This window comes from Struthio camelus, chromosome 5 (genome assembly GCF_040807025.1).
Source record: "Struthio camelus isolate bStrCam1 chromosome 5, bStrCam1.hap1, whole genome shotgun sequence".
NCBI classification, from domain to species: Eukaryota; Metazoa; Chordata; class Aves; order Struthioniformes; family Struthionidae; genus Struthio; species Struthio camelus.
The window spans coordinates 47346793-47359064 of NC_090946.1; the positions used below are offsets into that span (position 1 = coordinate 47346793).

A 12272-nucleotide genomic window follows, 5' to 3' on the forward strand; every position below is an offset into this window, starting at 1 on the left:
CTTTCCTCCACAAACTAGCCCAACTGTAAAACCACTAAAGGGACTCCAGGTTTATATAGCCACAAGTACTAAAATAAGAACTGCACTGAAAATTCATCCAAATTCTGTTGCATGGCTTGCTTGTTTGCAATCAGTCTTGAGTTACTGCTTATGTAGGCGTGAACTGATGACTTGTTGACCTGTTGGGATCTGAGCTTTCATCAGTCTAGTAACGTCCCTTTATTAATTTGGACAATTCCTATCACCAGCAGACCGCTATGTCTCCAAAATTAAAGCAACGGTACATCAGGAAGATTCATCTCAGCAGTCACTGGGCTTGATTTCCATGCACAGATGGGAGCGTAGCCATACCAAAGTTTAGCATCTGCCTGTAATGGACTGACATTTAGAAAATTCTCAAACACTGAATCCCCTGCTCGCACATAAAAATGAACCCAGAAGGCAATTTGGAACAGAAAGAATAGCACAATACGCACATATCTGCCATGTGCAGAATGAAATATCTTTCCCACGTTATTATTCTGAAAGAAAGGCAAGCATGCATGTAAATACATGTATTAAAAAAAGAAAAAGAGGAACCTAGATAATTCAAAAAAAAAAAATCTATCCACTGTTCAATTTGACAGATAGCTGAGGCATTTTCAAACTTCCCCTACTGCAGAATACACTTCAATAAAAAAATCTCTATAAAGGCTGAGAGAATAACCATCTTCCTTTCCCTGCAGAGAAAATTCTTGAATTAGTTGTGTATGTCATTCATCAAAAATGTATATTATGTATGTAATTCAAAACTGTATCTACATGTCCCTAAAGCAAACACGATTATTCTCCCTTTGGAAAATTAATATTAGGAAAACCTATAACATATTTTTAGCTCCTTTCAATAAGACCAGAAATCAGACTGGAATTTAATGTCCTACAGCCCAATAGCTTTCCTGGGGTCAGCTGTGAGCGGACCTGGTATATATCTCAGGGTGTAAAAACCAGATGGAGAACTTGAACCTTATTTCACCTCTTTGCTCTCAACTGTCCATGGCACATTTATTACAAAAAAAAAAAAAAAAAAAAAACACACCAGAGTACACTGGTAAACTGTTAACTTCCAAAGACATTAAAAATGTTTTGAGGAAATTCTTTGATATTAAACAGAACCGAAACAAAATAGCATCTGGCTAAAATAGTTTTTATGAAAGTATCTGCATAAAAACTTGTAAACAAAACAGAACAGAAGCGTAGTATATAAATGGTAGAAAGACTTCAGAGAATGTTTTGCTTTCAATTTCCAATTTTAACTACCACAGCTGCGTATTTCTCACTTTTAAAATGGCAAATTGAGCAAATCGGATGCGTAACATTTCCACATGGAGATCAGAAACATACTATAACCTGTTCTCACAGAGAATTCAATGCTTGCAAGTAACTCTTTCAACCATTTTAGTCCTCAGCAACAATTTAAAGGTATCGTTAACACCAAACATATCTGGGGACTAATAAAAACCCTTAAAAAAATAAATGCACATTCTAAACATCTCATATCTACCCATCTCTCTCTTTTCATACTATTTGGGGGGAAGACAAGCATCAATTTTACTAAAAAAATTGAAAAAACAAAAGACATAATGGCACATAGTGGCTGTGCAAAAGCTACAGAGGTCAGCTTTGAGCTGGAAACACAGTCAAGGTCTCTCGCCTCCAGTTCTGTGTTAGATGAACCAGGCAGTACTGAAAAACTGCCTATGTAATCATTGTTCACTTAAATAGTCTATAGCCACTTATAATATTCAAATTAAAACGAAAGAGGCAGAAAGCTCCCAATTTTATAGTGGTAGTAAGACCTTTCATAATGTGAAATAACTGTTAGAATAAGAATCCAGCTGTCCGTGAACAGGGATACAATTTGCAATATTTACATAGCACTGTGTTTTTAGAGCATGCCTATTCTGAACTTTTATTAATTAGAAACATTCTTAAGAAAGAAAGAATTCTCTTCTTCCTTAGCAACAACACAACTCATTCTTCCCATTTGAATGTATTTGATTATATTATACCACACACATGTTTTAGAATATTTAGGACCCGAGTTCTCTTCTCAGGGAAGTGAAAAACTCTTACCTCTCCGCAGCGCTGTCTTGCCAATTCTGCTAGTCTAGATTTTAATTCATTTATTTTCTCATTTGACAAGCCTTTTGAATTTTTTAGTTGTATTTCAGGGACACTGGGAGAAGAAACAAAACGATACAAGCAACAGAACAGAAAAAATGTCCTCATTAAAAAAACTGATTGTAAAATGCAATTGTGTAAGACACAAAAGGCTGATAAAAAGATTTAGTGGGTGAAGGAAAAAGGAGTTTACAGTGACACGGTAATCAGTCAATGCTCAAATAAGCAGTATATAAATATTATACATAAAATATACAACAAAACCAGAAATACTATTTTATAATCATTAACATTAAATTTTCCGGCTGGAGACTGCTTGTTAGTTATACCCAACAGAAGGGCTACCAGGAAACTCTGCAGTCTCTTATAATTCAGCTCTCAAGTAGTAAGCTATGTAACAGTCCATTAAAAATATTACCAGAATAGCATTTAGGTGTTTAAAATTTATTTATTACCACTATACAGGTGTTACAAACGTAAAGAAACAGGCTGCAATAAATAACAACAAAATAAAAAAATATTTCTAGGAACAAGTAGAACATCTGCAACTTAAATAAAAAATTACAGTGGTTGCTATGCCCTGCGATGCAGGGTATAACTGAGTTACCACTTGGTAAGGAATAACTGTTCCCTTTTACACCACTCAGGTCATTGTACACATGGACGGGCTAACGGGAGTTATGCTGTGGACACAACCAGTAACAGAAGGACTGACCTAATCATTTTGGTCTGTGCTCCCAGAGTAATGTTTACCCCCAAAATTACTTTCCAGTCCCAAACAAGGAAGGTCCAGATCACCTGCAAGCCTTTTTATATTCTGTATAGAAAACAGCCATTAGTCTTCCAGAAGGCTAATTCAGCATAAAACAGGAACAGCAGCTACAGCTAGGACAGCAGATGGCTTTAAAAATGAAGATTCAGTCCCCTTTTCAGCAGAACAAGTCATGAGGTGAAAAAGTTCAAAAAGGCCACTAAGATGCTAATAAGTATACCTATGCTTCTGTATTCTCAAGCTAAAAATCACGGTCTCAAGTCTTCTAGAGACAGATGCATCCCTGTTACTCTCTATCACTCAAGAGACCACATCCAATTCAGGTGCAGTTTTAGTCACCTACTTTAAAATACCACCACAGGCTTAGTACTGACACGCAGAAAGCCAGAATAATAGCACCTGAGCAAAACTACCTGCTTTTCAGCTTACGCTTTACTATGGAAAACAAAGAAAAATATTCAGAAAAAAAGATTGTATTTTAATGTTCACTCACGTATCAGGGTAAGTATGTGGACATTTGACCCACAAATCAACTTTGGCATATACTTCATTATCACCAGTCAGTCCCTGAGGACGCAGAACTAAATTAATTTCAGGAGGCTGTTTAACCTAAAATGGAAACCAAAGATTTTGATTTACTAGTATATTTTACTATAGCAGGAATTATTGTACACAAGTCTCATCATTTACATTATGTCAGAATTCAGGCTAGACCATCCATTCAAACTATTAAAAAAATATATTAATGGTATTGACATTGCTCAGTGATAAAGTGAACAAGTGCACTGATTATCCCAGTTTATTTTGCCTATTTTCAGAACTTCTTCAGGTAGGTGCAGTTACCGTTATTAGAAAAATGGGTCAGACTGAGCAAGAGGAGGTTTTACAGTAAGACTCTCTTATTATGCTTAGTAGGGAAAAAGAAAAAAAAAACGTGACAGGTTAATTATGGAATATCACAAATTAAAACATTCATCATACAAATAAAGCTGGTTCTTTTCTGTTTGTTTTAGATCTCTAACAAATACGAGTCAGTATTTTCCTTTCTGATACGGGAACATTTCCTAGCTTCACATCTACTGTATACACCTTGCGTGGCCAAATAGATGGACAGTAATTTTTTTTGTGTGTCTATATTTTTATTTTTGGCACAAAACAGAGTTTTGTGAAGTATTATCCTTTCTTTCTTCTACTGGTCAAATTAACTGTTCAAAATAGAGTAAAATATGTGCATACAGACATTCCAAACATTGTTTTTTAATAGGAAGTTTAATTTTCGGGAAAGAAAAAGAGACAAGAGAGACCTTAATAAAATGACAAACATGTAGGGAAATAAAATCATTTGGAATAATAAAATATGGCAATAGGTTAAAGATGGTCAATATCCCCTCTACTTTCCCTTTGCAATTCAGACAGGGAAAAGAAGTGAAGTCAAGAGGATGCTGGGTATGAATTTAACAGTCTTTGGGGTGAGCAACACTTCTGATAACCTAGAGAGTTACTAACAGCCTTAGCATCACATTCTGTCAGAAAAAAAAAAAAGTCACAAGTTTCTGGAAGAATTTTAACTTCAGGTTTATGGCAGAAAGACAATGGCATCTGTGATACTTTCTAGAAATTAAAGATAAAAGAAGGTAAAGAAAAGAGATGAAAGTAACTGTGAACTGGGGGAACTGAAATGAGTGATGAGTACCTCCAGGTACAAGAAGACGGTGCCACTTGGAAAAAAAAAAAACCTCAAGAAAACATTGCTCACGTGAAAGAGAAGCAGAAAAGAGTAATGAGTAGTAGACCTAGGCATTAATTAGCTGTAATTAAAGAAAAAAATGTAAAAAATAAAATTAGTGTATTAAGTTCTCATGGAGACAGCCAGAGATTGAATAAACCTTGGCATGGAATAAATATGCAAAAACCTCAGCAACACGTATGTCGATATTTAAGCGTGCATGCAATTAGTCAGTTAAGGAATGAATTAAGAGGAAACTTAAAAAAAATATATCTGACAGTTAATTGAAAGGCAAGTTATACGCACAGCATTAATTATAGAAATAATGTATCAGCCTAGAGGATTAACTACAAAGGAGGCCAGTTACACAGCTGACTGCCAAAGAGGTGGCAGACAACAGGCAAACCATAAGAGACAAGAAGTGTCAGGCAAGAAATAAAAGGACTTTATGCCAGCAGGAGAGTGCCAAGGCACGTTTTGCGCGCTCCTACCGCCCTCCCGAAAGGGGCAGAGGGAACCATCCCTCCAACACACGCAGACCCGCTTTGCCTCCGACTGTCTGTTTTCCTTTCACCTGGGAGGGACGGAGAAAGCGGAGCCCTGCCTATTATAGGCAACAAAACCAACAACACGCCCGAATCAGCCACATTTATTATGCACCACAGAAACGCAAGCATTTTGCGCGAAACACGTTTTCGTGTGCCACGGGGCCGGCCGAGCAGCAGCGGCCCTAAGAGCCGAGGGAGCCGGGGCGCAGGCCCAGGCCCAGGCCCAGGCCCGCCGCCTCCAAACGGCGCTCGGGAGCACCGGCCGGGGACAAGCTGCTTGCCCAGACCCCCTTGATCTGCCCTGTGCCTCCTCGGGGGGAAGCGGCGGGTGCCACTGCAAGGTGCAAAAAGCGCTGAGAGAGAGAGAAGCCAAGGGCAGCGCAACGCCGCCCCGGCTCGGCTCGGCCGCCCAGCGGCCGCCGCCCGGGCGTCCCGAGCGGCCGGCCCGGGGCGGCGGAGGGCAGCGGGGCGAGGGCGGCCGGGGGCCGGGCACCCCCACGGCTGGCCCCGCACCCCGGGCGGGCGGGAGAGCGGCCGCGCTCGCTACCTTCCAGGCCTGGTCCCGCCGCAGATCCTGGAAGTCCTGCCCGTAAATGGACTCCAGCACCTGGAGCTCGTTCTCCTGCCGCAGCTGGTAGCTCTCCGGCGGCTCCGCGGCGGCCTCCGCCGGCAGCTGCTGCGACCCGCTCCTCCGGGCCATGTCAGCTTCCCGCGCGGGGGCGGGCGGCAGCCATGCCGGGCGGCCCCGCCGCGCTGCCACCGTGGAAGCGGCGCCCGCCCAGCAGCGGCCGCTGCCCGCAGCGCCCCGGCGCCGCCCCCGCGGCAGCAGGAGGAGCGGGGGGGGAGGAGCCGGGCGGCCGGGGCCGGCGGCGTGCCGCGGCGCCGCTGGCGGCCTCGTGCCGTGTACGGCCGCGGGAGCTGCGCCGCGTTGCTGCGGGCGCCCGCGGCCCGCACGGCTTTGCGGGCCCACAGCAGCCTCGCCTCGCTCTGCCTCCATGAATACAGAGATATGCACCACATACGAGCAGTTATTTTGTATAGACCTTGAGAAAGGCTTGCCAGCAAAGTGCCAAAAAACATGCAGAAACGAAAACAAATCTTTCCCCCAAAGATTGCCGTGGCTGTTGTTAGGCGGTGGAGGGCGGGTAGCCCTGACCTCTTGGCTGGCTGAACTCCAAACACAAAGTGAGGCCCCAACCCATTTGCAACCTGTCAGGCCTTAGGTCTCTTGGGGGCACCAGAGAGAGAGGTGACAATCTTCAGGGAACCAGTGGTAAACAGAAAAGTAAACGTGCTTTCCTTCATTCTCTTCATGTGGGAACTACTGAATGAAGGATTGTTAGAAGATGACGTAGCCTTTTTAAGTTTTGTGATCTTAATGAGAAGCTCCCAAATAAGATACATACGTATATGCTTATCCGCCTAAGTTTGTAATCCCAAGGCAAAGGAAACTTAACTTTAGTAGTCCATAGCTTGTTGCTCTGCAGCCATACGCTGTGCTCATGCGGTTTCATCTTTTAGGAATCTAAGAAGGAATTATGCAGTTCACTGAATGGACTGCATCTGTGAGCTTTGCTTTCGTCTTAGATCTAGTCATTTTCATATCGGGATTCCCATTAACTATATTGTCTTTTCCCCAAGATCAAATACTATCATCTTAATTGAAAACAAATAAAATACAGTTTTAGAGCCGTACTGACATTATTTTACACCGCTACTATTGCAGCTTGAGGGACTCGATTTTTCTTTTTTTTAACTGTATGAAGAGCCTTTTGTTGTTTCCCTTAATTTTTTACAAGAGGTTTATGTTAATGGACTTTTGGCAAGTATCAGTTTACTCCCTGACCTCTGAGTACAGACTTTTTCGTTATAAACACACCCCTTAAGGATGGATCTACTCTACAGAATAGTTTCTATAGTCCTCAGTTGGTCCTTCTGATTTTGTGAATTTGTTACAAGTTTATCTTTCCATTTAATTTAAACTAGATTCTTATGATCCCAGCTGAGATTGTAACTCATTGACTGGCAGTTTCATAGTGCCATGAATATGTACTGAAACCAAACCCTAAACTCTATCACTGTTCTGATACTGCTCACTGGTTCCTTGCCATGTCTGGAATCTGCCTTTAGCAGTAGAATGTTTCTGATATTTTGGGTGAACTGCATGAGAAAAACTGCATAGTATCTATCTCGCAACAATAGAGATCTCCTTTTGCAGTCAAATCTGACCTGCACCACTGTACTGGTTCACTAGAAAGTTTCTTGCACCTTCTTAGAAGAGCTGCTGTATTTGAACCAACCACTGGACTCATTTTCTCCTCCACACAAAGATACAGAAAGGCTGGCCAATTTGGAGATATAAGGCAGCAATAACAAAGAAACTTTAGGAATACTTTCTTTAACAGAAATTTGGGGTTTATGTTTCATGAACCTCTTTCTCCACTGTAGAGTATTTTTAATATAGTTGATGTCCTTCAGTTCACTTCTGGAAGAGACAGCATTAACATTTGAGTACCACATGCTTATTACTGAACATGATTCTAAAAAGCAGAACTCCTGCCCTGAAAAGAAATAATAACTGTTGGACAAAAAATATTGTGGCATAAGAAGTCACTTGATTGTTAGCCCTAATTAAGTGTGTTTATGGCATAATTTTATGAGATTTGATTTGAAAACAATGATATTGAATATAAAGGATGCCATTGTGTAAATAAAAATACAGTAGATGATGCCTTCATCCCTTTGAAATCTAGTAGTAATACACATTTATCTGATCTTTTTTCATGGTGGATAAATATCATACCCTAGCTTCCTTAGTCAAACCCATCCGTATATTTCAGTTTGCATTTGTAAGATGGGAGATTAAGCACATTGCTTAGGTACAATCAATTAAAACTAGCAAGCACTTTTCAGCACTGTCATATACATTTCTTCTGTTTTTCTCAATGTTACCAATATGTAGCCTCAGATCTACTCCATGTGAAGGCGAGCAGACATTTCTTTTCTAGACAAAGATACTCTAAGAGTTACAAAAGTGTATTTTACACCTTTAATTCCTTTATCTTCTATACAGGAGAAGGAAACTTTGCCTTTGAGTAGTGTTTATCTCCAGAGAAGAGACAAAATATAGGTTAATTGCTGTATTCTTGCTTTATATTCAGCGAAAACTTTATTGAAATACATCTATACACTAGAAAAGGTAGTTATCTACAAAAGAAGTTACTGCCAGCGGATGTTCATCTTCTCTCTCTTACAGACATTAACATACATCCTCACTGTATAAGAGGGATATACTTTTCATTCACATTATGTACTTTTCCAATACAAGAAACTGAGGAAGGAGCCCAAGGAAACTTATGATTAGGGCAAAGCACATTTGAAGCTGCTGACAAATCATGGATCTGCCTATGAGTGCGAAGGTGGAAGAAAACCTGGGACTGACTAGACAACGAGAATGGGTTGAGAGTAGGGGTGAGAGCTAAGAGTATGAAGGAGAGTGAGACTGGGGGCAGGCTAGAGGTTGGGAAGAGAGACACAGACTACTAGAGAAGAGACTAGAGTGAAGAGTTTGGAGACTTGCACTCCAAGAGGTTGAACCATCAGCCCCCAGGGCCTAGGATGGAACTGGTGCTTTGCAACCATGGCAGAGCATTCATCGCCTGCATCTGTTTGGTGCACAGAGGATGACAACTCACTACTCTTGCAAGGGCCATCATTTAATCCATGTGCAGGGGGGAATGTATTAATCATGCAAAGGTATTTATTAACACTGATATTTCTGTTCTTTGGCTGCTTAACTTTGCAAGCTTATTAATATTATTTTAACATGGAAACAGGAAGTTTTTCAAACTGAATTTAAAAAATAGTTTCTGGCCATGTAATCAAAGACGGTGGTATAATATGAGATCAGAGGAGACAGGGCTTATGTCACAGAGAGAGGTTTTATTAGTTCAGGGTCTCTGGAAAAGTGGTGTTATGAGAGGACTAAATGAAATTATGTGCCTTGCTGTGAAGGGGTTAATACTCAAAGCAAGCTATTCTTCCAGAGACTGAGCTCCAAATTCGCTGACCGATTGCTGAAAAATCTCTTGGTTTAAAGCTTCATTCTTGATCACGTCACTTTTATTGTCCCTGTAGATCAGAACTATCATGATAAATTGAAATCACAACGGTACGCTGGTCCCCACGAACCCTGCTCTAAGACTACCTACCTTGTCTAATTACAACAGGGAAATCAAGTGTCACACCTAGTTGAGCTAGTCTCTGCAACAAAAAAGAAAACAAAACAAAACAAACTACCACAAACTGAGTAACTCTTTGCCTGATTACATTAGCCTATTTAAACTATTCAGTGGAAAAACGTACAGGAATGTCGAAGGATATATATTAAAAACATTACAAAAAATCCTTCACCCTATTCAGCTTGATTTAAAGAGTCATCATTCTAAAACATTAAAACTAAAGCCAAATATGCTTTAAGCTGGGTGCCCAGCATATGCTTGCACACTTTTTGCACAGTTAAAACCTGAACTTTGTACGCCTGTACGGGAGCTTTCCCAGCAAATTCAATTAAAAAAAAAAAAAAAAAGGATGTGTAGAAGTCTGAAACGTCTTTGGACGTAATCTTAGAATTGCAGGACTTGTTTTAAAGCCTCAGTTTAGAAATTCTTCCTTTTAAACAACGTTCCTAGTATCAGCAGACGGCGGGAATAACATGCCACCCCTTGCCTTGCTATTTCGACTGAACCGAGGTCATCACGGAAACTTGCCACAGAGCAGACTCGGGCTCGCCGCAGCCGGACCCGAGAGCTCCTCACCAAAATGGCTGCGACCCTCCGCGCCCGGCGCACGGCGGCGGCCACGTGATGGCGTCGCTCCCCGCGCCGGCGGCGAGAGCCCCGCCCCCTCCCCGCCCTTGGGGCCGCCCCGCCGCCCGGCCCGGCCCGGCCCGGCCCGGCCCTGCCTACCGCCCCCGCCGCCTGCCGCGGGCGGTCCGCCGCCTGCGGAAGAGCGAGGGCGCGCGGCGTGGCCGTGTTAGTCGGCTGCCTGCGCACGTATCGGTATTACAGGTTGTAAAGAGAATTGTGCTCGAGCTGGGGGACCCCGGCAGGAGGCCGCGTAGGATGACGCGGAGGTTTTTGGCCGCAGTGAAGAGCGGAGTGCTCTCTGGCTTGGAATCGGAAAACAAACCGTTTTTTCCTGAGAAACAGCTCGTGCGCTGCGGAAGCCACTGACCGTTCGCTTACTCCCTCTGGACGCTCTGTGAGGGTCCGCTTGTTCATCAGGTGTCGCGCAGAGCCGGAGCGCATGCAAGAGTAATTCATTTTTCCACAGTAGGAAAAGTGGAGAGATTGAGTCGAGAGAGCTCGGGGAGACTCGTCACTGGGAAAGAGAGGCTTTCTCTCTCGCGAGGTGGTGAAAAAGCTGATGCAAAGGCTGAGAACGGAGAGGGGGGACAGAGCTTGTGGTTCATCAAGTTTTGCAAACCCATTTTAATGCATAGCGAGGTGTGTGGGGGGGAGAGAAGCTGGTGGGGTTAGGAGGATGAACTGCGGGGGGGACTGCGTTTTTCTCGGTCGTGTTTATTGCAGTAATACATGCCGAGGCACTGAGAAGTGAGAAATATGGGACAACTAATAGCAAGGAAGAGCCTGCTTTATTTTCTTCTTTTCTCTTCTGGATATAATGATTTGCAAGGTGGAAACATGAGAAGCCAAGCCTGCTTTCCAGGGCACAGAAATGTGAGGAAGATGCTCCCGAGTGTGACAGACCGGGCTGTATGCATAAAAGCGTTTCCTCGCTTGGGTGCTCGGTGGGTGGCAGGGCCCAGGTTCAGTCGTGTGTGATCATTAGGCGGTGAGGAGGAAGAAGGAAACCTCGCCATGGGGTACAACAGAAGCTGGGTTTCGAAAAGCGAAGGCGAGCATGCCCTCCTCTACCAAGCTGTCACCAGAGCTGTGGAAATTAGGAACGTGTCTGCGGCACAAGTTGTGTGGAACAGGAGGAACGCCAGTGGGATTGCTGCCTTGCAAAACGAGGAGCACAGCGAAGAGCAAACCTACAGGCACTTCACTACCGCCGTGCAAGTTGTCATCTTTATAGGCTCTTTGCTGGGTGAGTGAGCGTTGCTGGAATTGTTCGTTGATGTGGTTCGTTCAGGTTCGTGGTTGTGACTGCAGACCCCGGGGATAATTAGCATGGGCATAATTTGCTACCGCAGTGACTCTTCTTTCTGCATTATAGGTTTTAGGTCCTTAGGGGTACGATTTCAAGTTCTTTATGGTTTTCTGATGTGCAAAAGTTACTACTACAAAAAATTACCCATCCATAACAGATGAAAATTAGTGCATTACATGGATGTATTTCTTAGTAAACTTTTCTGCCAGGGCTTAAATAGATAAAAAAATTAATGCATTGATTATACCCTTGTTTTTAAGCGTAGTGGGATCTACTCTGATTGCCCTAGAAAAGCATGTGGAGTGTTTTAAACAAGTTGTACTGCTACCAAAATTCTGCATTTGTGTCCTGCAGATTTCAGTGAATCCTTCGGAAGTACTTTTGGCTGTAAACATGTATAGCCACCTGCTATCTTACCTACTTAACTGTACTTAAGCCAAGAATCGTACACTTTAGATAGGTGGTAGTAAATTACTAATGCATTGCTGTGTAACTTTACAAATTTTTGTACATATGCTCTCTAAGCACCTATAGTAAATTGTTCCGTTAGAAATGTATTTGTATTTCTTATCAAAAAAAAAAAAACACCCTTGGATGAGACCAGTTTGCACTATTTGGGAGATTAGAAAGTTAGATTTCAGTAAAATGCCACCACTGAGTAATTGGAAGCTAGTTGCTGGAAAAGATGAGGCTTTTTACACAAGGCCTGACTGAGAGTATCCTCACAGGGCTTTGCAGATGGTCATTATTTCTTATTATCAAGGGTATGTTTTTGTTTTTTTGGTCTTGGGTAATGCTAGCATCTATTTCTGTGGTCACAGTAATTCATTCTAATATTGATTTCTGTTTGTTGGTATTTAACATCACTTAACTCATTTATTTCTAAAAT

At 42.4% G+C, this 12272-nt stretch overlaps 2 protein-coding genes across 9 annotated transcripts in view; one reads left to right on the forward strand and one right to left on the reverse strand.

The window, feature by feature from the left end:
• EIF2AK4 (eukaryotic translation initiation factor 2 alpha kinase 4) overlaps positions 1-6019 on the reverse strand; it is a 40912-nt gene extending 34893 nt beyond the window's left edge. For all 4 annotated transcript variants that reach the window (XR_011141541.1, XR_011141540.1, XM_068946279.1 and 1 more), the window contains exons 1-3: positions 5754-6019; positions 3426-3541; positions 2113-2215 (exon numbers count right to left, since the gene is read on the reverse strand). Coding sequence is in view for 2 of the 4 variants with exons in the window: in XM_068946279.1 (XP_068802380.1) it covers positions 2113-2215; positions 3426-3541; positions 5754-5906 (372 nt within the window). In the remaining 2 variants the exon portion in view is untranslated. The remainder of the gene's footprint in view (positions 1-2112; positions 2216-3425; positions 3542-5753) is intronic.
• A 4166-nt stretch (positions 6020-10185) lies between these two features.
• Positions 10186-12272, forward strand: part of GPR176 (G protein-coupled receptor 176) — a 40575-nt gene continuing 38488 nt past the window's right edge. For 3 of the 5 annotated variants that reach the window (XM_068946287.1, XM_068946289.1, XM_009668839.2), the window contains exon 1: positions 10186-11320. In XM_068946287.1, coding sequence (XP_068802388.1) covers positions 11089-11320 — 232 coding nt within the window. In that variant the 5' untranslated portion in view covers positions 10186-11088. The remainder of the gene's footprint in view (positions 11321-12272) is intronic. The other 2 variants (XM_068946288.1, XM_009668838.2) reach the window with 1 other exon arrangement.